Source organism: Haemaphysalis longicornis, unplaced genomic scaffold (genome assembly GCF_048455015.1).
Source record: "Haemaphysalis longicornis isolate Haplotype H1 unplaced genomic scaffold, Haemaphysalis longicornis Haplotype H1 scaffold_1, whole genome shotgun sequence".
Taxonomy (NCBI): domain Eukaryota; kingdom Metazoa; phylum Arthropoda; class Arachnida; order Ixodida; family Ixodidae; genus Haemaphysalis; species Haemaphysalis longicornis.
This window is the reverse complement of record NW_027526203.1, coordinates 449,169,839-449,191,450: the sequence shown is the minus strand read 5'-3', so window position 1 is coordinate 449,191,450 and position 21,612 is coordinate 449,169,839. Positions and strand designations below refer to the sequence as shown.

Sequence of the window (21,612 nt, the reverse complement as noted above, 5' to 3'; positions counted from 1 at the left end):
CCAATTAGCCGCCTCCGCTGCTGGTGCTCGCAGGGACGCTCGCCCACTGGTCACAGCCGGCCGAACACTTGGCCCTTCCCTTGCGGTGGCCGGAGCGCTCGGAGCAGCCACAAGCAGCCCGGGAGCGCTCCGGACCGAACAGTCGGGACGGTCTCACACTCGAAGTCCGGCCCACTGTTTGTCAGAGAAGCGATCCGCGCTCGGGCCCCGGTTCGATAATCTCCAGGAGCGAGCGCCCAATGCGCATGTGCCGAAATCGATGTCGTGAGGATGGAGCCCGCATTTCAACCCATGGCCGAGCACAGCCTCGACGCACTCTGTAGAAACACCAAGTTCACCAGACGCCAGATTCAGCTCATGTACAGAAGCTTCAAGCAGGTGGGTGCCCCGCGAGGTGTGCGGCTGGCCGCCCCCGCTGCTCGCGCATGCACCCCTGGGTAGCCACGGCGACGCATGCGGCTTCTCCGGCGCGCTGCCTGCGATGCTCGATAACACCGTGGGACTGTTGCTCTCTCTGATGCCGGGCCGCTTCGATATACAAATGCCCTTATGGATTGATGTTGGCCCTGGCCTTGTCCGTTATGTGCGTACGTAGCATTACAGAAGCATCTGTTTCGTCTCTTTTGCACATCCAGAGTTTCCGTGCTTTAGTGTGCTTAATTAAGGAGCGCACTCTTCGTGTGACAACCTATAGCACTGCTTATTTTAATCACGATGGTTCATTTCCCATACGCACTTTGCCATTTAATAATGTGTCGCGCTTCACCAGTTTCCCTTCAAACTGGTGACGTAAGCTCATCCACTTACCGCCACCAGTTTATAACTTTGTGTGTTAACGTTCATTTGAGCGCGTTTATATTTCTTAGCGTATGTGCTTCGCCGTTTCCGTCTGTTGCGTGGCAGCGGCGGCCACAGAACCGGCTACCGCGCAGCAATGCACGTGTGGTGTGCGGAATGCCGACTTGTTCGCGCCGGGCTGCGCCGCGGCGAATGCCTTGTGACCAACGTTGTTGGTCACGACATGTGAGTCCTGTCCGCTGTTGCAGGAGTGTCCCACGGGGTTCGTGGAAGAAGAGAACTTCAAACACATCTTTGCACAATTCTTCCCGTACGGAAGTAAGTACATGCGCATCTTCAGTATCCCTCGGTAACTCAATGACACTACGGCAAATTATCCGCTCAGTTGGGTTTATAGGCACGCGCTTCGTTCACTAATAAGCGATACATGACATGCTGACAGTGTTCCCATCGCCCCTGACATAGTCGTCTCACCGTTTCGCAAAAAGCGGCCTACGTTTGGACGCATTCTTCAACTGAACTAGCCGATCCAACGACCTTGACACAGAAACTGACCGAAGCTTTCACTTTCACAAGTGCTCGTTTATTTGGACAATCTTAAATGAGTCGTTAAGCCCATTCAACGCGATTAGCACCAAAAGACAGCTTCGCATCTTGATGCGCAGAGTCACTGTCGACCTAGAGTGGACGTAGTTTGCACGTCAAGCAATTGCGTATCTTTACTGTGGGCCTTGTTCGCTTAGAAAACGTGAAGACGGCACACACCAGATGCGAAGCGACAGCGAGTGGCCCAATGCCAATGAATAGCTTAGTTTCGAAAATGCTTGCTGCCGGAAAATTCGCGCAGCGTTTTTGATTGGATGAATTACTGAAAAGGAAAACGGGCACTTCCTTATAGACAGGCAACATTTTAAAGTGAACAAGCGAATGTGAATGAATGAAGTGTATTGTGAATAATTATCCTATACCAGCTTTTTTTGAACCTTTGCAACGTGTCTGTGGCTCAGTGCACGTGCGGGGTTCATATATTTATATATGCTCACAAATAAGTTCAGAGCCATTATATATGCGCAGGATTTTTATATATTATGTGTATGGGTTTGCAAAAGCTCACCAATAACTCCGGCGACAACCGCAACAGCTGGGTGCAAAAAACTCCGAGGACCTCTAGCACTCCTTGTGAGGTGTGAATACAAAAGTCTTAATACTCAGTTGAACGCCGCTGGGGAGTTCGGCGCTGCGGGTAACGGGGGCAGTTGCGTCGCAGTGTGAGGCCAGCTGGGGCAGTGCTTTACATGCCGCCAAACACCGCACTCACAGCGACAGCTGCAACTTCCCGCTTTGCACGTGGCTATGGGCAAGCCGAGGCGTTGTCTGGCAGCACGGTCTTTTACTTGTGCTTTTTGAGTGCGCAGAACATTGGCGGTCGCTACTGTGGTTTGACATTGGCGTCGGCGTCGTAACCGAGCGTGCGGAGACGGAAAGAAAACGGCGGAGGAAAGTGTGGCGAAAGTGTGAGGGGGAGGGCAGTGCTGAGTCCGCACGAGACGCTCGTCGGCGGCGACGCGTGGCGAAAGCGTGAGGTGGAGGCAGTGAGACATGCTCGTCGTTGTGTGGCTTATTCGAACCACGTGACATTTGCGCGGGAGGTTCGAACACGATTTACAACAACATGCTCGGCAGCGGCAGAGCTTATTTTCATACAAGGTCGCCAGCCTACGTGCATGTGCGTTCACTGTGCCTGAAGTTTTAATTAAACAAAATATATTGGTTAAATGTGGCCTTTTATGCGCTGACCAGTTGACTGCTTTTCAGCCTGTTGATAAACTCGCATCAGCAATGGGCAAAATTATCCTACTTGTCTTGCTTTGATTGATTGATTGATTGATTGATTGATTGATTGATTGATTGATTGATTGATTGATTGATCGACTGATTGATTGATTGATTGATTGATTGATTGATTGATTGATTGATTGATTGATTGATTGATTGATTGATTGATTGATTGATTGATTGATTGATTGATTGTGAGGTTTAACGCGCCGACGCTACACGGGCAATGAGGTGCGCCGTAGTGGAGGGCTGCGGATTAATTCTCTCACGTACGGGCGTTTTCACTCTTCGCCTTCAACAGAAAAGCGGCCGTCGCGGCCGGGAATCGAACCGGCGTCATTAGGCTCGGAAGCACAACGCCTTAGTCACTGAGCCACTGCAGCGGGTGTTACTTGTTTTGCTGTCGCCTTTCTCAATGTCCTCTCGTGGTTCTTATCTCATCAGAGTAAGCAGTGCGCTGGAACCCAGGACCGAATGAATCGTCTACGAGAACGTTAGACGGAGGGAGTCGCAACTGCGCAAGTATTCATTGCAGGAAACACGCAGAGAAAGATGACCCTTTCAATATTGCCGAAGAAAAAAAAAAAACAATAATGGAGTGGCCAGGGTGAGTAAACGAGACGTGCAAGCTGGCGCTACATACTGCCTCCCGGCCTATTGGTAGTTGCGACGGTAACAGTCGCGGTTCACGGCGCGATTCCCTGATTGAGAGTCGGATGCTGTATACATTAGAGCGGTGACACAAGCTGGACACATTTGAGGAACGACTCGAGAGAGAATCGTACACGCATATCTTTTTTTTTTTGGCGGGGGGGGGGGGGAAGGGGGGATACGTCATGTATCCCCCTTTCTTGAGTATGGCACGCTATGCGTCGCGAAAATAATGTATCTATGCATGTATACTCCAACCTGCTGCTTATCGCGAACAATCGGACACGCTCAGGTACTGGTTGAACGTGTCGAACAAACAGCAAAACACCGCAAGTGAAAACTCGGCTTTATCCGACGTTTCGGGCGTGTTCGAAGCAATCTGAGCCCGTTCAAGGGAGAAGGGGCAGGGCATTGTTCTCGGACCTCGTTTCAAGCAGTTCTCGCGTGTCAAACGGGACAATGGAACGCAAATGGGTTAACTGAACGCGGACGCCCCCCGCTCCGGAAATTCGAACAGGGATAACGAAGTGAGGCCATCGGACCCCGCAGCTTGATTAGCGCAAAGGATAGAGACAGTGGCGGGGGAAAATTCCCGTGTCCATCACGGGCGTTCATTTTTTTATTTTTTTTTTGTACGTGAGCGTTTCCTTCGTCCAGCACAGTCCTATATTTCATTTGCTTTTTTCCTGCATTCACTTTGTAAGCATGTTTGTCATATCGTCTCGTCGACAAAAGCGGGTTAACAGCCAAGTTTTTTTTTTTTTTTTTTTTTTTTCATTCCCCAGTCATTCTGGATCGCCACTGGCCCTCGGCGATAAAGGGCCCTGCGTCAGGTAATGCGCGCGTATTTATTCAGCGCTGCACGGAAGCAACAAACAGGGTCGCGACGCGCAGTCCGATGTCGGAGGTGTGCTGCGCCCGGCGCTCTCCCCCGCTGGCGGCGCTGCTGCAGGCTGGGCGGCGGATCAATGGGTTTTTCCGTGACAGCCGCGCGACCCGGGAGCGGTGGGAGGACGGCTCCCTCTGCTCCCGCGCATCCCTCTCTCCGCCCGGGATGCAGGCTGGCCTTGGCCGCTCCTCGCAGGGTCGATCTGGCCTCTCCGGGGCTTCGGCTGCAAGGGCTTCTTAACCTCTTTGGGTGACGCTGAAGGTCGCTGGCACGCTGGGTGTTTGTTTGTGTGGCTGGAGCGGGCGAACGCATAAGACGGTTTAAGCGAACTTGGTGGCAGCAACAATCCGGGCAGTTCGAATTAATGTGCAGAAAATCTTTTCACGTGAACCGACAGGAAATGAGCCGCTGTATGCAGCAAAAAAAGAAAGAAAGAAAGAAAGAAAGAAAAGGAGGTAGCTGTTCGAGAAACGTATTTATCGTTAGAAAATTGGCGCCTATATGCGAAGTGACTTTTCCTTGTGCGTTACCTTTCACAGCGAAACCTCAGTTCAAAAATCTTCCAGGGAACCCTAGAGAAACATTAGCTTGAGTGGAACTTTCTTCAACCGAAAAGAGAGGCCCTTTTATCGACCGGGCTCAGGATGAAAACATGAATCTTTCCCGTGCCACCAAGGTACAACGGGATTGACAGGGGCCAATAATAGTTAAACAAACTGAATTTAAATTTTACTCTGATGTAAAGAGCTTTAGCATTACTTCATCCGTTTTATTTTTTGTTTGGTTACGCCGAAAATAATACAAAACATTGCAGAAAACTCCCAAGTGGGTATTTTCAGGTAAATAAGCAAATCAAAGCAAGACAAACACTTGCGATACGCCGATACCCTATCGCAAGTGTTTGTCTGTTCCTTCCCTCGTTCCGTCTGACCCGCTGTAGCTTTTATTCGATCGAAGCTATGTACTAACCAGCCCAAGATTCAACTCTTCTGAGAACCCTTTAAAGTCGGCTTTACTATAACACAGAAATGCATTGCTTGAAAGACATTTTCCTCAAGCAATGTAAGCAGGCGGATATCGAAGTAGGAAGGCCTTAGGGCCTTTTAATGAATACATCCATAAGAATTCATACACTCCAACAAAGCGCTATGCACCGAGGCCTTAAAAGCCGGCTTCACTGCTTTACGCAAGTGCATTGCAGAAAAGACATCTTTTTTAAGAGCGGTCTCGTACGAAATAATGAAGGCCCTGGGGCCTTTCGCTAACATCATTTTCCTTGTGCGGCGAGAGCATGACACACCAAGTGTTGCAGGCGGACAGGAAGGTTTCCTCGCTGAGTCCGCGTAGAAATGATTGTGCATTTAAAAGCAGTTCCTATTCTTGTAATACCCTCTTCAAAGCGAGGTCGACCTCCGGTTTCGTCATGGCGACAAAGAGCCACCAGCGAAGCTGAGGGGCGCGACAAGAAAGCTGCGCAAAAGGCAGCGACCAAGCGTTGATCGGCGGTGGTCAAAACCATGGAGTCATTTAATGATCGTCGTGGATGATGTCTGCGGAGCAGCGTGCGGCTGACCGAAGCTTCGATTTAGGCGCAATATTGCGTGGGCGATATGACGTAGCAGAAACGTACTTCTTTGAAAGGGGGGAAGGGCATCGACCGCATTAAAGGGACCCTGCAACACTATTTCCAACTTTTTAGAAATCTGAATGCTTGCAGAACGAAGTAAGTTAACCCATCCAGTACTTATAGATTAGGGGGTCGCAAAGTACTTCAGCCAAAAATTACTGCTCTATGGCCATCAGGTATCTTAAAAACTTTGAAGATTTTTCTTTCTTTCCGGTACTTGGCGTCCTTCGACCGCTGCAATTCCGCCATTACAGCGCTGTAGCGGCTACTGGCCGGCTTTCCTTCAGTTGCAGCAATGAACGCATCCGACAGCCACTTTAAAAAGAAAGCCACAAACCCAAAGCAGAAACGGAAGGCGTATCTGCTGCGACGAGCAAATCACGCATTGCCGCTGCGTGCTGGCGGTAACTACAGCTTTTTCAGTGCTTCCAGACGCGAAGGAAAGAGTGAAAGCGTGTTTCAGAAGTGCTGCAGGGTCCCTTTAACCTGTTGTTACCGTACTGGCGCCCTTCATATCACGAAAACACGGGACTCTCTGACCGGCTATGATGCTGCGAGTGCTGTCAGTGCAGCGCATATTTCTCCTTCCTCTCTTTCCTCATTTCTGTCTACCCCCTAGTCTTCACTGAGGTGCCCTCAAGGCTTAAACCGAGATCGTCTGGGTCTTTTCCCTCTTTTTTCTTTCAAAAAAGATCCCACACAATGGCTACATGCGTATTCAATATATATCCACTGACAGCAGCGGATAGTTGAATAATTAAAGAATTAATTGGTGTACTTAAGTCAATTAACGAAGTTCCTCACGTCTGTAGGCCTATAACCTCGCAGCGAATGTGATATCCCGGTGAAAGCAATTCCCCCCTTACACGTATATACGCACGCACACGCACTTTGCATTTGAAGTTATGCGGCTTTATACGTTGCACATGACGTTGAACAAAAGCCATCTTTATGGCTGCAATACGGAGCGCGTTACAAATGTGTGGAGTTTAAATTAGTGCATAGTAGTTGACGGAAAATATACTAGACTGTCGGCTGGGTTTTCCAGACTGCGCTAAAATAATAATAGACAACGTGCGACTGCCCCGCGGCGATTCAGGTGGCGCAATGCGATAAAGTAGGTCACATAGCCGTGAACCAGAGAGAAAATAGGGGCTAATATGTACAGCCTACTTTCTTCAAGCACTGCGATGAAACGAAGTGGGCGGACAAGAGAAGAACACAAGCACCGTGAAGAGCACTGGAAGGTGCACTGGAACTGCTTATAGAATAATTTCCGCTGACATAAGGTAACGTTTATTCCCAGCGGATCTTGAGGTCATTCAAGTCGCACTTACGTTCCCAATCTGCAATATGTCTGCAATGCGTTTTGCCGCACCTTGACACACAACTCCTCAGGCGACCTTGAAATTGGAGTATCCTCGCGAGACATGCAAATGTTCATGCTAAAAAGACTTTCCGCTAAGAGGTTGGACTTCTTTCCACTATTCGGGAGAAGCAACACCAGCTTCGTCAGGCGAGCTTTTGGTGCCGGTGAGGATTTACGTCAGCCCCATAGTGTGACAGCCTCCCCTTTCCTGAGTATGGCAAGCTATGCGTCGCGAAAATAATGCATCTATGCATGTATACTCCAACCTGCTGCTTATCGCGAACAATCGGACACGCTCGGGTACTGGTTGAACGTGTCGAACAAAGCACGCCTAAAAAGAACTTTTTTAAACCATGTCCTTCCCCAAATCGGTACGAGAGAGTTGCCTTCGAAAGTTACTTCGGAAATGCATTGTTCACCAGCGAGGGGAATAAGCGAACTGAAAGGTATGACCACGACAGACAGCGTTTCTGACTTCTGTCACGACGACACAAGCATGCCTTGATTGTTCCCAAGCAAGACATACGACGTCCTTTGGACATGCCATGCCCCAGCTTTTGCCGCTAGAGGTTAGCGTCGCAAAGTCCGTCTAATGGGCGCTTCTTTTGCAGATGCCTGCTCATACGCCCGATATGTCTTCAAGAGCTTCGATCGGAACAGGAACGGTGCCATCAGCTTCAAGGTGAGGCGGCATTTTTCGTTAGGAGTGAACACAGCGGATATTTTACAAATGCTCGCACGTTCCTTACATTCCAGCAGCAGTCTGCGGGGTTTTATACCGCAGATGCGGCATTTCACGCGTGTCGCGTCTTGGGGTTTCGCCTCAGCAGAGAAACGAGCGCGTACGCCTCGCCGGTCATCGGGACGTGTGTTGCGGAGAATAGTGCCCGCGACGCGAGGGACGACACACAGAGCGCCCACGCACGGCGTCCTGCGGCACCCAATCTGCGATTTCACCCGAACCCTTGTCAGGGAGAGCCTGGAAACGCGCTTTCTGAAAGACATCTGCAGTATGAGGTCCTGTGTTGCAGGCCGTGGTGATGTGTTGTAGGGGTGCGTGCGGGTTCTCCCTGCGCCGGTATTCTCCGGTTGATGGATGTGGCTCTTAAGGAGGCGGTCAACCTCCGATGGGCTGCGCTCCCCTCAGAAGAGCACAACACGCCGAAATGGGGTCACCGCTTGCGACATGCGTTTTTCGTTCCCAACCGGGATATTCGCCCTCGTCTGCACCGTGTGTGTCTGATGCGTTGTATGCAAATCGCAGCGACGGCTGGCGTGTCCGCAGACTGCGAATGATAGCACCTCCGTCTTGTTGCTGGCAGGCGGTGGGCTCGGTTCCGGAGGGTTTGAACGGTCTTCCGTTTTTGTTTACTGCTGGGTTTAGGATCGTGTGTTGTGACAAAAGTGTGAAGTCTCCCTGGTGGAACACGTAATCATGCATCCCCCATTAGGGAGGCTTCGAAATGGGCCACCAAATAAAAGGAACATTCGCGTAAGGTTGTCAGGGGAGTAACGGGGAAAACGTTTTCTAGTCCATGTATATGTATAATGTAAGTGAAGACACATACACACTCGAAAAACATTTAACAAATGAAATTGAGACCCATGAACTAACGTTTCAGGGAGGGCCTCTCCCTCAAGCGTTAGTAGTAAATCTCATTTGTTAAATGTTTTTCACTTTTTCACGTGCGTCTGTGTCTTCATTTTTTCGCGCTCTTTGTGAGTTTTCTTTGCTTCAAGACTATATATATGTATATATATAAACTTAAAGGTATTCACTGTTCGTGCGAAATTTTTGTATAACATCTAGCCCCGTGAAGTGTGTTGCAGTGTTCGGATGATGCATCCCGTTTGCACATCGAATCAAAGTTACTTCTGCCGACCTCTTCTCAACTTGAAGTGGGCTTCACCTCATCGCCGACCGAACCCCAGTTTGAGCCCACACTCCCGAGTGCACTCAGTACAGTGCTTGCAAAATGCCACGTAAACTAAAATGGTGAGCGCAGAAGGGCGCACCGGTGCAGTAATGATGTGTAGCACACAGTTTTGGCATTAATTATTATGAGGCATATTTATCCGTTACGAAATTTATCGGTTACACATCTTCTATACTCGGCGAAACAGAATAGGTCCCGTGTAAGAAAGAACAGGCACACCTAGTTAGTTGGCTCGGGATTGATGTCGACCTCAAGTTCAACCTCAGTCGGGCTCAACTCATGTATTGAGGTTGAGGTCGAACTTCTCGATCTCAATCGCGGAACGAACCCAGGCTTCTTCGAGGTCCGCACAATGTCCAAACGCCATTAAAAGTTGCCTGTCGCTAGTTCCAACATTGCTTATTTCTTCGGCGCCATGACGGCTCTCCGCGCGATAAACACAATAGGAAGTGCACTGTAGATTAGCGCGAACGTGCTATCCGGCGCGGACATGTATACAATACGGGCGACACGCCTCCACGACGCAGGACCTGCTCTACTGCCTGTCGCTGCTGTGCTACGGAAGCGTGCAGGAGAAACTGCGCTGGGCCTTTTCGCTGTACGACGTCAACGGCGATGGCTTCATCACGCGCCAGGAGCTCAGGGACGTGGTCTGCTCGGTGTACGCGCTCCTGGGCCGACGCTCCAGCACGGACGAGAGGGCACTGAGGGAGCACGTCGACCGCGTCTTTCAGGTATATATTTACGCCCGCGCGCGGTACGAAGGATGTGGTGGAGCCCTGGCCACTCGAACTTGCAGTCGAGTGAGCAGTCACGCGCATGACTAGCCCGGGACACGATTTTCAGACCGCGCGGGAGAGCTTCCGCAGCGCACAGGATCGTTTTTCACCTAGGGTGCCTGTTTTCACCGCTCCGCGCGAGCTCTCTAGCGGTGCTCTCGGTAGTTACAAGACATGGATTTTCCTCCCGCGGCGGGCATAAACAAGCCTGCATTTCTAGTGATTTATACTTCCCACATCCTCCGCAACTAGGAATTTATACATTCAACAACTGCAGTGATCTATGCATCCCCTGACACTCCGAAAATTCTACGGAAACCCATTCTATGCAAATAAGCGATGTTGAAAACTAAATTTGGGGGAAGCTGCAACACTCTCATTTCTTGTTTGTAGTCATAACCAAACCCGTATATCCTTCATATGGCTGCAGACTAGGTTTGGAGCAAAAATCGATTTCCAGGTGAGTTAAAAATGTGCCCCTATCGTTATTTACTGCTTCTTGCAACCAGGTTGATAACCAGCTGTAGTGCAACCTCTCCTTCTATGGTGTGTTTTCGAAACTGCTCGTCCCTTTGTTTTTATGCCTAATTTGTTTATCTCGCGAAAGCAACCACCTCATTCTGGAACATTTCCAATTGTATGCGGGTGAAATTCTATCGGCACCGGCGACTGTTCTTAAAAAAATTATTCAGTGTTGGGAAAATTTCTTTTCCGAACAGTTTGCAAGAGAGAGTAGAGAGAACAACTTTTATTCGGAGCATTGATCAGGAGATCATGTGGGAGTGGTTCCCTATTCACGGGAACCCATTGGCCGTCTTGAGCACGGCTGCCCTCTCGGAGAGGATGAGCTGGTCCGGGAGGGAGGGGCTAGACAGCAGTGTCTCCCACTGCTCAGGAAGATGGGGGGGGGGGGGGGAATATCAGGGGTGGCAAAAACGTCACAAAGCTCACTGTACGCAAAATATTAGAATATTGCATTACAAACGGTTGCGCGTGGCTCCTGACTGCTCTCTTTGTTCCAACGTTTGCATATAATTAGGACATATTATGAACTGAGTTTTATTAAATTTTCTCACACTAATTACTACCAAATATAAGCAAAGGACAAAGAAGCTTCACCCCTTCAAGTTTTCAGAACGGCACTTTCCCGCGTACACAAAAAGAGGGAATATTACGAAAAATATCGTCGTCTACCTCAGTTATAAAATCCCATTGCTGCCGTCCCAGTTGCGCTTGAAGTTTAGCTTTGCGGACCTTTGCGTATCCGGCACGGCGGGTCTGAGCGTCGACGCGCAGAGAGGGGTTCATCATACAATTTGCGCCACTGCGATATATGTTAGCCGGGCTGATCGGGAAATTACTGTGGGGACGCATTGCATTACGAAACTCCAACTGCAGTGTCTCAAACTTGTAAAGCCCCACTGATTAGCTGGTAGTACCCTTCATTTTTTTTCCCCTGTATCTTGTCCGCTCATCCCGGGCCACTCCCTTCCCAAAATGGGCGCGCGAAAGAATATTCCCGCGCTGTGATAAGGTCAGGCCGGGGTTGATGCCTCCTTGAAAAAGCGCGACGGACTCGGTGTTTTCAGGTTTTTTTGCTCGGTCCAAGGAACGTTACCCCATTCAGACGTGGCCGTCGGCGCTGGGAGGATAATATGGCACTGCGCAACATGTGTGATGGCGTTTAAAGGAGGGAAAAAGCTCGGAAAGAAGTCAAAGCCCCGAGTTCTTGGGGCGCAGGCAAACGCTCGCAAATCGCTCACACCCGAAACATCAGCGCAGCGCGCGGGCAGGAACAAATGGGTGGATCAAGCGAGCCGCTCCTTCGGCTCGCTTGACAGACCAACGTCGCCATCCCACTTTTATCACCACGGGATTGCGGAACGCAGCCTCTTTCAAAGCCCTGCGAGTACATGTTTCTCTCTTTTTTTTTTTTTGCCTCCTTTGCATTTCATGATTTCCCAACTGACGAAAGTGATGACAGAAAAGCTGCTTAGGTACTCTGTTTTTGGGTATAAACTCGGCGCCTTTCGGCAGTTATGACCCCCAAGTTCGCGGTACGGCAACTGCGCTTTCCGTTATGGAAAGGGGTAAAATGGGTGCCCATCTACTTTTTGGCTTCTTTGGGAGTGGAACACGGATGGGTTATGGCATATAATTCACGCGCGGTGACGCTTGACGCTGCGTGCCCGTGTCCGTCCGTCCGTCGATTTATTTATTTATTTATTTATTTATTTATTTATTTATTTATTTATTTATTTATTTATTTATTTATTTATTTATTTATTTATTTATTTATTTATTTATTTATTTATTTATTTATTTATTTATTTATTTATTTATTTATTTATTTATTTATTTATTTATTTATTTATTTATTTATTTATTTATTTATTTATTTATTTATTTATTTATTTATTTATTTATTTGTTTATTTATTTATTTATTTATTTATTTATTTATTTATTTATTTATTTATTTATTTATTTATTTATTTATTTATTTATTTATTTATTTATTTATTTATTTATTTATTTATTTATTTATTTATTTATTTATTTATTTATTTATTTATTTATTTATTTATTTATTTATTTATTTATTTATTTATTTATTTATTTATTTATTTATTTATTTATTTATTTATTTATTTATTTATTTATTTATTTATTTATTTATTTATTTATTTATTTATTTATTTATTTATTTATTTATTGCAGACATCGATTTTATAAGAAGCCCCTGTCGACTTATCTATAAGCAGGCAGACAGATTTTGCTGCTAATTTTATTTCGTCTCTTAGTGGCAAGGGAGTACGGATGGAGCTAGATTTGGGGCCGGCTCGACTTTGGGAAATCCGCCGAAGCCTGTACGGGTGCTACTTTCAGGGGAAGAACCGAAATATTTTAATCGCTTAGAATTTCTACGTCCAACCCTCGGCCCTACCGAGATGGATGTCCGCCCATACGTCATCAGTGGCATGTTGATGTATATCTATGCGTGTCCTCTTCTCGCAGAAATTCAGTTGTTAGTCAGCGGCGTGTCTTCCGTTTTGTGTCAAAGTTCGAGCTGCTTTCCGCCAGAGAATGTGCCAACTAGCACAGATTAGAGTCATCGGTGACGTCTTAACGGGAAGTGGGGTCGCTTCAAGTGACGTCTTCGTGACGGCAGTGCCGTGTCACGCAATGCAATGAAGCAGCAGAGGGTGCATAACCCCCACCACTGCAGAAACTACGCGATAGCACAGCCATTTACATTCCAGGTAGACAGAGGAAATGATGAACTATAAGAGTAGAGGTGAAGCAATTGCGTAAAATCTTCACATCTCGCTGAATTTCCACAACTTCCCTTAAATGTCCAGCTCCCGGAAACTGCGTAACGCTTTTGGGAGATATCTGCAGATAACCAGCTTTTTGTGCGTCTGTATTACAAGGTCGCTTCTCTACCTCACAAGCACATGTCTGAAGCCACTACGTGATCGCGTGTGCTCTCGTAAATTCGCAGAAAATGGACGCTAACCAGGATGGCGTCGTCACCATGGAGGAGTTCATGGACATCTGCTCCAAGGTGGGTTTCGTTCCATTCGGAAGTTTTTAACGTTTTTTATGCTTCCGATGTAAAGCACGAATTAGATACAATGAATGCACCGAGCGCATCTGGCATAACGATCTTTACACATGCCGACCAAGTGGGGGTCTATAAGCGGCGCAATCATATCGTCCTCGCGCAAAATGAGACCCCCACCCCTCCTCGCCAAAGGAGAAAATACCGGCTCGGCTATAGCAATGTTTTTTTTTTTTTTGCGTTTATCAAACCAACCTTCCAGGGTAGCTGCTCCTTCTCAATCCTAAACTACGCAGCGCAGCGGGCAAGAGCGGTGCAAGTGAGATCATTCAAATATAGATGCACGTGTAAAGTGGCACAACAAACGTTACAACCTGCGGGCGCAAGCAGCGAGTGCAGACCCAGGCTTGCGAGGACGCTATCGAAGACTGGTACTCCGTGAAAAACGAGACCCCCGATTGCACTTTAACCCGAATTCACGAAATGAAACGTCGACACTAACTTTTTTTTCCACGATCATTTTCTTTAGGTGCATTTTTTTTTCTTTTTTGCGTTCCCCGCCAGGCAAACATGGTGCGGAGACTCGGCTTCATGCTCGCCTCGCGGCTGTCGTACAAAATGCCCCACTAGTCATGAATTACCATGCGCCATATAGAAGCTTACTTCTAAGGTTGCAACGAACTCCCAACCAGTTGGTCGCAACCTGCCTAATTATGTGCACGAAAAAAGACATACATTCTGAAAAGAGCTAGCAGGTGGGACTGTTTCACCCCGGCGCACCTGGAGGACAATGATGTCGCATTGCGTGACGTTACAGCACAGACACCACATTTTTAGAGCTAAATGAAATGTCGGGCCTCGTTATTCATCAACTTTGTCCCTGTGCACTGTGGCAAAGTAGACCCATGGAATTTCTCTCGAGAGCAAACGCGAGCAAAATCCAGAAAGAGCGCTGCACCGCCCGTTCACTTTTTACCACATAGCTGTTTTTAGGCAAATCGCCCCCACCCCCCCCCCCCCCTTTTTTTTTGCGAGCGTAGACCGACAAAAGCCGCTCCCCCCTCCTTTCTTCGGCCACCTGTTCGCCTCCGGTGCTTCACATTTTGATATAAGGCGGCGTATGTTACTCATGAATAAGTATTTCCAACAATGCGTTTGTGCTTCGAAGTGAAGCCGACTTCACGGAGATAGGTGAAAGCTTGGTCTCTGTAAGCTGGCTTTTCCACATTATGTGTTACACACTGAAGCCTACTCATAAGGGGGGAAAAAAAGGCGAAAATGGGCGCCAACGCGGCGGAAGAAGACCACCGACGACGATCGGGGCGCGGGCGACAGCGTACGCGCGATGTCCGGCGGAACCCGAATACCGCGAGGCGGAATTGACGTCGGCGTGGCTACAATCCCGCTGAACGCTTCCCCGGCGCGACGGCGCAGTTTGAACTGGACTTTTTGCTTTCATGTTCTTTCGGGCTGTGAAGAAAAAAAAAAAGCAGCTGACTTGGATTTCAATCATAACTATCCGGTCGTTTTGCTGTGAAGCTATCAACTAAAATTGGCATATATTATTTCAAAGGGCCTATCAAGAAATCACGGGTACTCCTAACATTAGGTGCACAAAAGAGCGGTCTCCCCAATCATTATTTCACTTTGGAACACTCGGTCCATCGCAACTGGTCCCAGTAGACTGCCAGCTAGCCTAAAGTGACCAGACGTCCCGATTTGGGCGGGGCATGTCCAGATTTTGCGGCTGTAGTCCCGCTGTCCCGGCAGCCTGCTTGTGGGACGGCGTTTTGTCCCGCCTTCGGCCGAAAGTATGGAAGACGGGTATAAATAAGCCCTCGGTCACGAATGAAAAGCTGGAGGTATGAAAGAGCCAAAAGGAACCGTTTGAGGAAGAAAACTCTGCAGACGACAGGAATAAGCAAGAAACACAAGGCAATGTCTGTGTTTTGTGTTTCTTGCGTTTAGTCCCGTCGTCTGCGCCATTCTTTTTTTTTTTTTTTTTGAAGTCCCTGTCCCAACGTCTGAGGTACCAACATACTGTTTAGCACACCCTTCTGCATTTGAGGAACGGTGGGTGGACACACGTCAGCACTTCGAAACAAATGGCGTGCCTTGCGAGGCACAAACGCACCAGTGGAAAGGGGGTATTCCTTGATGAGTAAGATGTGGACTGCACAGAAGACGCAGCTTCATTTGACCCCATTAAAAGCAATGCTTTTGCTGAAGGTGAATCTGCACATTGTATATCAGCAAAGATTAAGAACTGATGAGGGCAATTTATTCAAGCAAGAAGTATCAGTTACTGGCCAGGAAAAACCGGGAGGACCAGGAAGGCCTAATAGTGCATATGTAGTAATACAAAGTGCAATTTATCATTTAAACTATGTGCCACGGCCCTTCCTTAACCCCCCTCCCCTCCCCTCTCCCTCCACTCTTTATCTCATGTCCCGCTTTGGGATCCGAGGAATATATATGGTCACTTTAAGCTGGCCGCTAGCTAGCCAGCTCGCTATTTTGACATGAGCCCATAAACGCATTCGACATGCACAACATTTGCCTCTTCATTGCAAACCAGGCAGGATCCTTTTTTTTTCATATTCGTCAGATTTTCTTTATCGAACACGCCAATTAAGAGGCAAGGCGTCTTTATCAAAGACGCCTTGAGCAGGGGGTACAGCCTTGGTTCCGCTGGGTTATGCGGTTTGGTTGACATATGTTACGCGTGCGAAAGTGCTACAGCTACTAATTACCTTAATTACATTTTTTTATACTAGCTGCCTCTAGAACTTATGTTTATACTCATAACTGACGGTAACAGCTAGGTAAAACTGGTAGCAGTATTGTTCTTTCCCACGACCAACTCCTCCCGGAGCCGGCGTGAGGTTTCTCTTGCAACACCAAAGGTTGCCACCAAATTATTATTGTTCTTGCTAATACTGTAGCTCTTTCCGTAATGAAATAAATTCCTGAATATACCGAAGCCATCTTATGATTCCAAATATGCTTCGTCAAAGTTTCCTGGCCACACCCGGCCAGAACACTCATGGCCTTGGTTGCAATATTAGGTTTTTAAAAGCATATGGCCGATTTGCCTGGCGGCAAACACGTGCTCTTAGCCAAAATTTAAAAATAAGCATACTTGAAGTAACAAGCAAACTGCCACATCTGATAATCTTTACATAACTTCTGTCAGGCATTGTATACATGCAGAAAATGTATCTGTGTGCCCTTAAGACTTTTTTAATAGTGACTCGTAAAACAAACCAAAATGAAAAAGAAATGCTTCGATACGTTTTCAGGAGCATAGGTACGAATTCTAAACAAACTAAAAAAAATGTAATGAGCATAGGTACGAATTCTGAACAAACTGAAAAAATGTAATACGAAATAGAACTGCAAATTAAGATCTATAGGAGCCATGCTTCAGAATGCACAAGTTCAAAATGAAGAAGGACTTGTTGGTTTTTACAAACCCCTGCGCGCTCGCGCCGCGGGCTCGAGCTCGAGCCAGGGTTTTTTTTTTTTTTCGCTTCGTCCCCACGGGAGGTACTACAACCGTATTGGGGCCCGTAAAGGCCGCGGATCTGTCAGCCCGCTCTGGTTACAAACCCCTGTGCGCTCGCGCCGCGGCTCGGGCCCGGGTTCGCTCTTTTTTTTTTTTCGCTTCGTCCCTAGGGGAGGTACTACAAACGTATGGGGCCCGTAAAGGCAGTCCGTAAAGGCAGTCCGTAAAGGGGAGGGCAGTCCTGGTCTGGCGACCATGGTAGCCCCACGAAAAAAATGGCGGGAAAATTTGCGGGTACGCCAGCCGAAATGCTACCAGCGAGTTACCTGCATGCAAATGCATACAAACAACACTGCCACCATCTTGATCCCTGATCTTTGTGATCTCTCCTTGCTTTTGACCAAACACCTCCCATGCCCTCTATCAACAATGTTCACGAGAAAAGATTGAAGAGGGGGGCGGGGGGCTCTTTTCGAAAGCTCCCTGACTGGAATCTGGTCAACTTTTCTGCATGGGCCACTTTAAAAGAGAAAGCGTGAGCTAAGCAAAACACTAGTGTCAATCCAAGAAGTCTCTGGCGATAGCATTTAAAATCGTGTAGCCAAATACATTGATTAAATAAAAGTGCACGTGTTCGAAGTGCTCCACACAATTACATCTGAGAAGCACTTGTATATTTCTTCATCATGGGAAGAGATACCTATACGCTGAAAAAGCTGTGACAGTATTTGTGGTGCACCCTGTACAATGACAGACAAAAAGTAAAGCTATTTGCATTGCAGTATCTAATGCAGCTGCTGATTGAACCTGGCCACTCAATGCTTGAGGAGAATCCTAGAACGGCTGTGTTTTTCTCTTTCAGGATGACACCATCGCAAGGTCTTTGACTCTTCTGGACACTACGCTGTAGTGCTGGATAGTTAGGGTGTCTTGAAGTCTTCGAAAGGCAGAGCACACCAACTGCAAATCGAGGACACACTTGAGAAACTCCAACCGTCGCTTTGAACTTCACCGTCCAGCGACTCTGCGCTCCACAAAGTGTTATCGCAAAGGTTGCACGATCCTCGGGGAGCCGTTTACGCTTGCCTACATTGATCAGAGTACAACACATTGCTATGCCATTTTATGCGGAAGCATGCAACAGTAGCCCCAGGAGTGCAACAGTTTTGTGTTCCGTCTTGAGCGGCTATTTTTGATTCTGCATCAGCGTAGGGAAAGCATTCAGTTGCACATTGTTGTGAACCACCCAAAGGCTTTGTCGCCTGCAGCCACAGCTTGATGGGCCTAGCCCCGCTCAACACGCACTTTTGATACAATCCCTTTTGAGAAAACTGCCTAACAAAAAACATGGCAGGCAAACATTGTTTCCCTACACGGGGAAATTTCGGCCAAGGACTGTCAAGTGCGGGAATGCTCTGTGAGCATGCCTTTAGGCCAAGCCTGACGATTAGGTTGAAATCATTGCTGCAGATACATTTGCGCACACAACACAGGGAAGGCAGATCACCCGTAATTGCTTTGCGCAGACTTTCAACAAACCGCAGCATTGCAAAGAACTCGCACAGATGGAGTGCAGAATTACAAATATTGAGCAAAACTAGTTTGGAGTCATCAAATTTTATTTTTCCAGTATAATACGCTACAGGAGAATGCTAAAATCGACAACTTTTTCACTCAGTATTCGTGTCGCACCTTTAGTATGCGCTTAGAAAGCAGTGAAACGTATAATTTAACAGTTATCTTACGTTAGCTTCTCTGCTGACAAGTGGTCTCTCGCAGCAGCAGACGAAGAAGGATGCAAGCATCGTGGAGAGGCAGTTGTTTATTGAGGCTAAACCATCAAACAACAAGGTGGCACGCCTATTTGCTTGTTTTACTGCCGCCACCAAGTGGCCACCGAACAATCGAGCATTTGATGCCAGCCTCTAGCCAGCACTTTCATATGTAGGCTAAGCCACTGCAGTACGACTTCACAAATCAGTTGTGTAGCCTCACGTTGCAGCCTGCAAAGCTGGCAGCCTGACGGACAAACATAGATCAGCAGAGCCCTTGCAAAGGGAAGGCAGATCGATAACCATTAGCTTGCCCACCGATGAGCAAGTGGACAAATTATAGTACAACAGTATCACGTCGGCTAACTGAGAAACCAAACTCCGGCACCAAGGCACAGGGCTATGCGTGCCGGGCCACGGCTATTTCCAAGACCAATGAATTCGAAAGCCACCTGACTTGAGAGTTTTGCCGCCAGTGAGGTTGACGTCTGACGCACACTTGTGCAAATGGCTGAGGAAACGGAAAATAAACTGAGAAAAATGCCACCTGTGGCACTAACACAAACTGCAACCACATGCAAGCAGCAGCTGCAACGGTGCGTTCCGCAGTCGTGTGGTCAAGTACCATGCAGTGCATTTACGGCAGAACCTATGACATGCACTACACTGCTAACATCATCACGTCCCGATACTCACTTCTACTGCAAAGGTCAACACGGCATGTAGGGTGTAACAGTTCACGCTTGGGAAAGCCTACAATGATAGAGAGGGCACATATCGGGAAGCAAGAGCTCGAACTCTAGTAATCGTCCATAGCATTTCCGCTGTCCAGTGAAATGAAAGGCTTCCATAGTAATAATTATAATAAAAAAAAGACACTATTTAGTTTTGGATGTGTCATATTAAGATAGAGCGGCATAGATAGCCTTCAATGGGTCTTGCCAGATATTTAACGAAAAAAAAGATATAAAATCCTGCTATTTTTCTTTCACCTCTCCTTACTATCAATGGTTCCTACAGCTAAACTTCACTCAATGTCACCACTTCTTTCCTTCCAAGCATGCTAAAAATGCAATTCTGCTCAGAATTCGGATCACTCAGCAGTGTGGGAGCTTTGAGAATTTTGCGACAACTATGCGACTTGTGTTAAAAGAAAGGACTACTAGGAGAATTCTAACACATTTAATGCGAGGGAAGCTTCAGTTTATGAAACTTTACTTTTTACAATTGTGGTTCAGCTGCGGTTGACACAAGCCTTCTATGCTTGAGGGTGGCTGGCCAAGCTTCATGCTACTGGCCACCTTACCTTGGATTCCAACAATACAAAATTGTGCGACCCAAGAAGCTTCAGGGTGCACAAGAGCAACAGGCATCTTATGTTGGGCAGTGCCACCCTTTGTGCCATTTCTCCCAGCCAGGAACAACTATGGGCATCCCTGACAAAATTTAATTTCTTGTGGCCAATGCCACAAAGCCAGGTGCGCGACTAAGAATGGCCCTTCTCAGCATGAGCGGTGTGCTTGCAAGGAAAAAAGAAGGTGACGTGAAGGCAGAGCCGATTCGCATGAATGGCTTTAAATGTACGTGTAAGTGTACCCTCCGCCAATGTGGTCCACCTGTCGGGACCGAGCTGTAGTGGCACCGTAGGCTGCCATATAGCCATAGTCCTAACATTTCAGAATGTTGTGCCTAGCCAGAGAAAATGTCGAGATATAACGTGCATATTTTAGAGTCGTCGTCTGTCAAAGTGAGGATTCAATGCCAACAAATTATACTGTGTGTAGAGGAGATGTGCTTTCAAAGGTGACGTTAGTGCAATGCCCTTTTACCAAGGAGGATCGGGGGGTGCCATCTGGCGTGGGGGGGAGGACGGGTTCGGGTTGGGTGCCGTGCAGTGCACGTGCACAAGAGCAGGTCAGTTCCTGTAGGCAATCAGAAAGTAGGACTGTCACCGCAGCCAGAACTCGTGGGGGGATGGGCACGGCGGCCGTAGCAGTGACCTGCCACCCTGCAGGGGTTGCCTTTGCAGGGTCAGGCAATCGCATGCGGAGAAAGTGCTTCTTTACATGAGTTCAAAGTTTCTCGTCCCCTTGTAACCGAAGGCGACAGCTTGACCCAGTCGCTGCCATTTGCTGATACAAAGTCGCCTTACTGTGTTAAAAGGGTGGTGTTTGTATGTACGTCAAGATTATGTCACCCGCTTCGTGTTTGTACAAAGATCGCTATTTTTATATGTGGACAGTATGCGTCAACCCTCGCACAGTCCTTACATACCAGTTTCCAATTAGGCAGACCATGTGTTTCTCCTTGTTGCATTTCCAAAGCAACCTGTGCGTTACCGATTCCGTTGGTGCCCTCTCCAGTAATTTGTAGAAAGTGGTTCGGTACAACTGATCACTCCCTACCTGCGTGTCCCACCCTAGGCCTCGTTGTGTCTTCCATGTTCAAGCCACAGTTTTACTAAGCTCTTCGGATTACTTATGCAACCACGTAACTTGCATGAAAACCGTATCAGTATGCCTCCGATGGCCCAATTAATTTGCATGTGGGCAGTTCGTGACTTCCAACCACTCTTCTTTCATGGATCAGTCAGTGTCGATCTTAATGGCTCGAGTTTAACTGGAGGGCCGAGATTTCTTTGCAGGACGGGTGCACCGAGGCCAGTGCAGCAGTACAACTAACTGGGTGCGCCTGCACGCAGAGCCTGCAGTGCATTTTAAGTGTTAGCACCTTGGGACAGATCCTTCCACAGTGTGCGACTATCGTGTGTGATTGTGTATCTACTCAGTTTATTCCATGCCATCCTTGTGAAAACCTGGTTGGCGCTAGTGGCTCAATAAAGTGGGCTTCTCAAAGTGGTCTGAGTGTTGCATTTCGTTTCA

General features: G+C 47.7%; 1 protein-coding gene across 1 annotated transcript; it reads left to right on the top strand.

Moving 5' to 3' along the window:
- Nucleotides 1-21,588, top strand: LOC144155969 (calsenilin). Its single transcript, XM_077687713.1, has 6 exons — nucleotides 1-378; nucleotides 1,047-1,116; nucleotides 7,782-7,852; nucleotides 9,635-9,841; nucleotides 13,391-13,453; nucleotides 17,821-21,588. Exons 1-6 carry the CDS (start codon nucleotides 271-273, stop codon nucleotides 17,866-17,868), a joined length of 567 nt encoding a protein of 188 aa, XP_077543839.1. The 5' UTR covers nucleotides 1-270; the 3' UTR covers nucleotides 17,869-21,588.
- Nucleotides 21,589-21,612: the final 24 nt, after the last annotated feature.

Excerpts from the sequence above, each read along its gene's own strand:
- LOC144155969 (XM_077687713.1), top strand. The coding sequence starts at position 271 with ATGGAGCCCGCATTTCAACCCATGGCCGAGCACAGCCTCGACGCACTC. Across the intron at positions 379-1,046 it reads TGTACAGAAGCTTCAAGCAG|GAGTGTCCCACGGGGTTCGT; the intron begins GTGGGTGCCCCG and ends CCGCTGTTGCAG. Across the intron at positions 7,853-9,634 it reads ACGGTGCCATCAGCTTCAAG|GACCTGCTCTACTGCCTGTC; the intron begins GTGAGGCGGCAT and ends TCCACGACGCAG.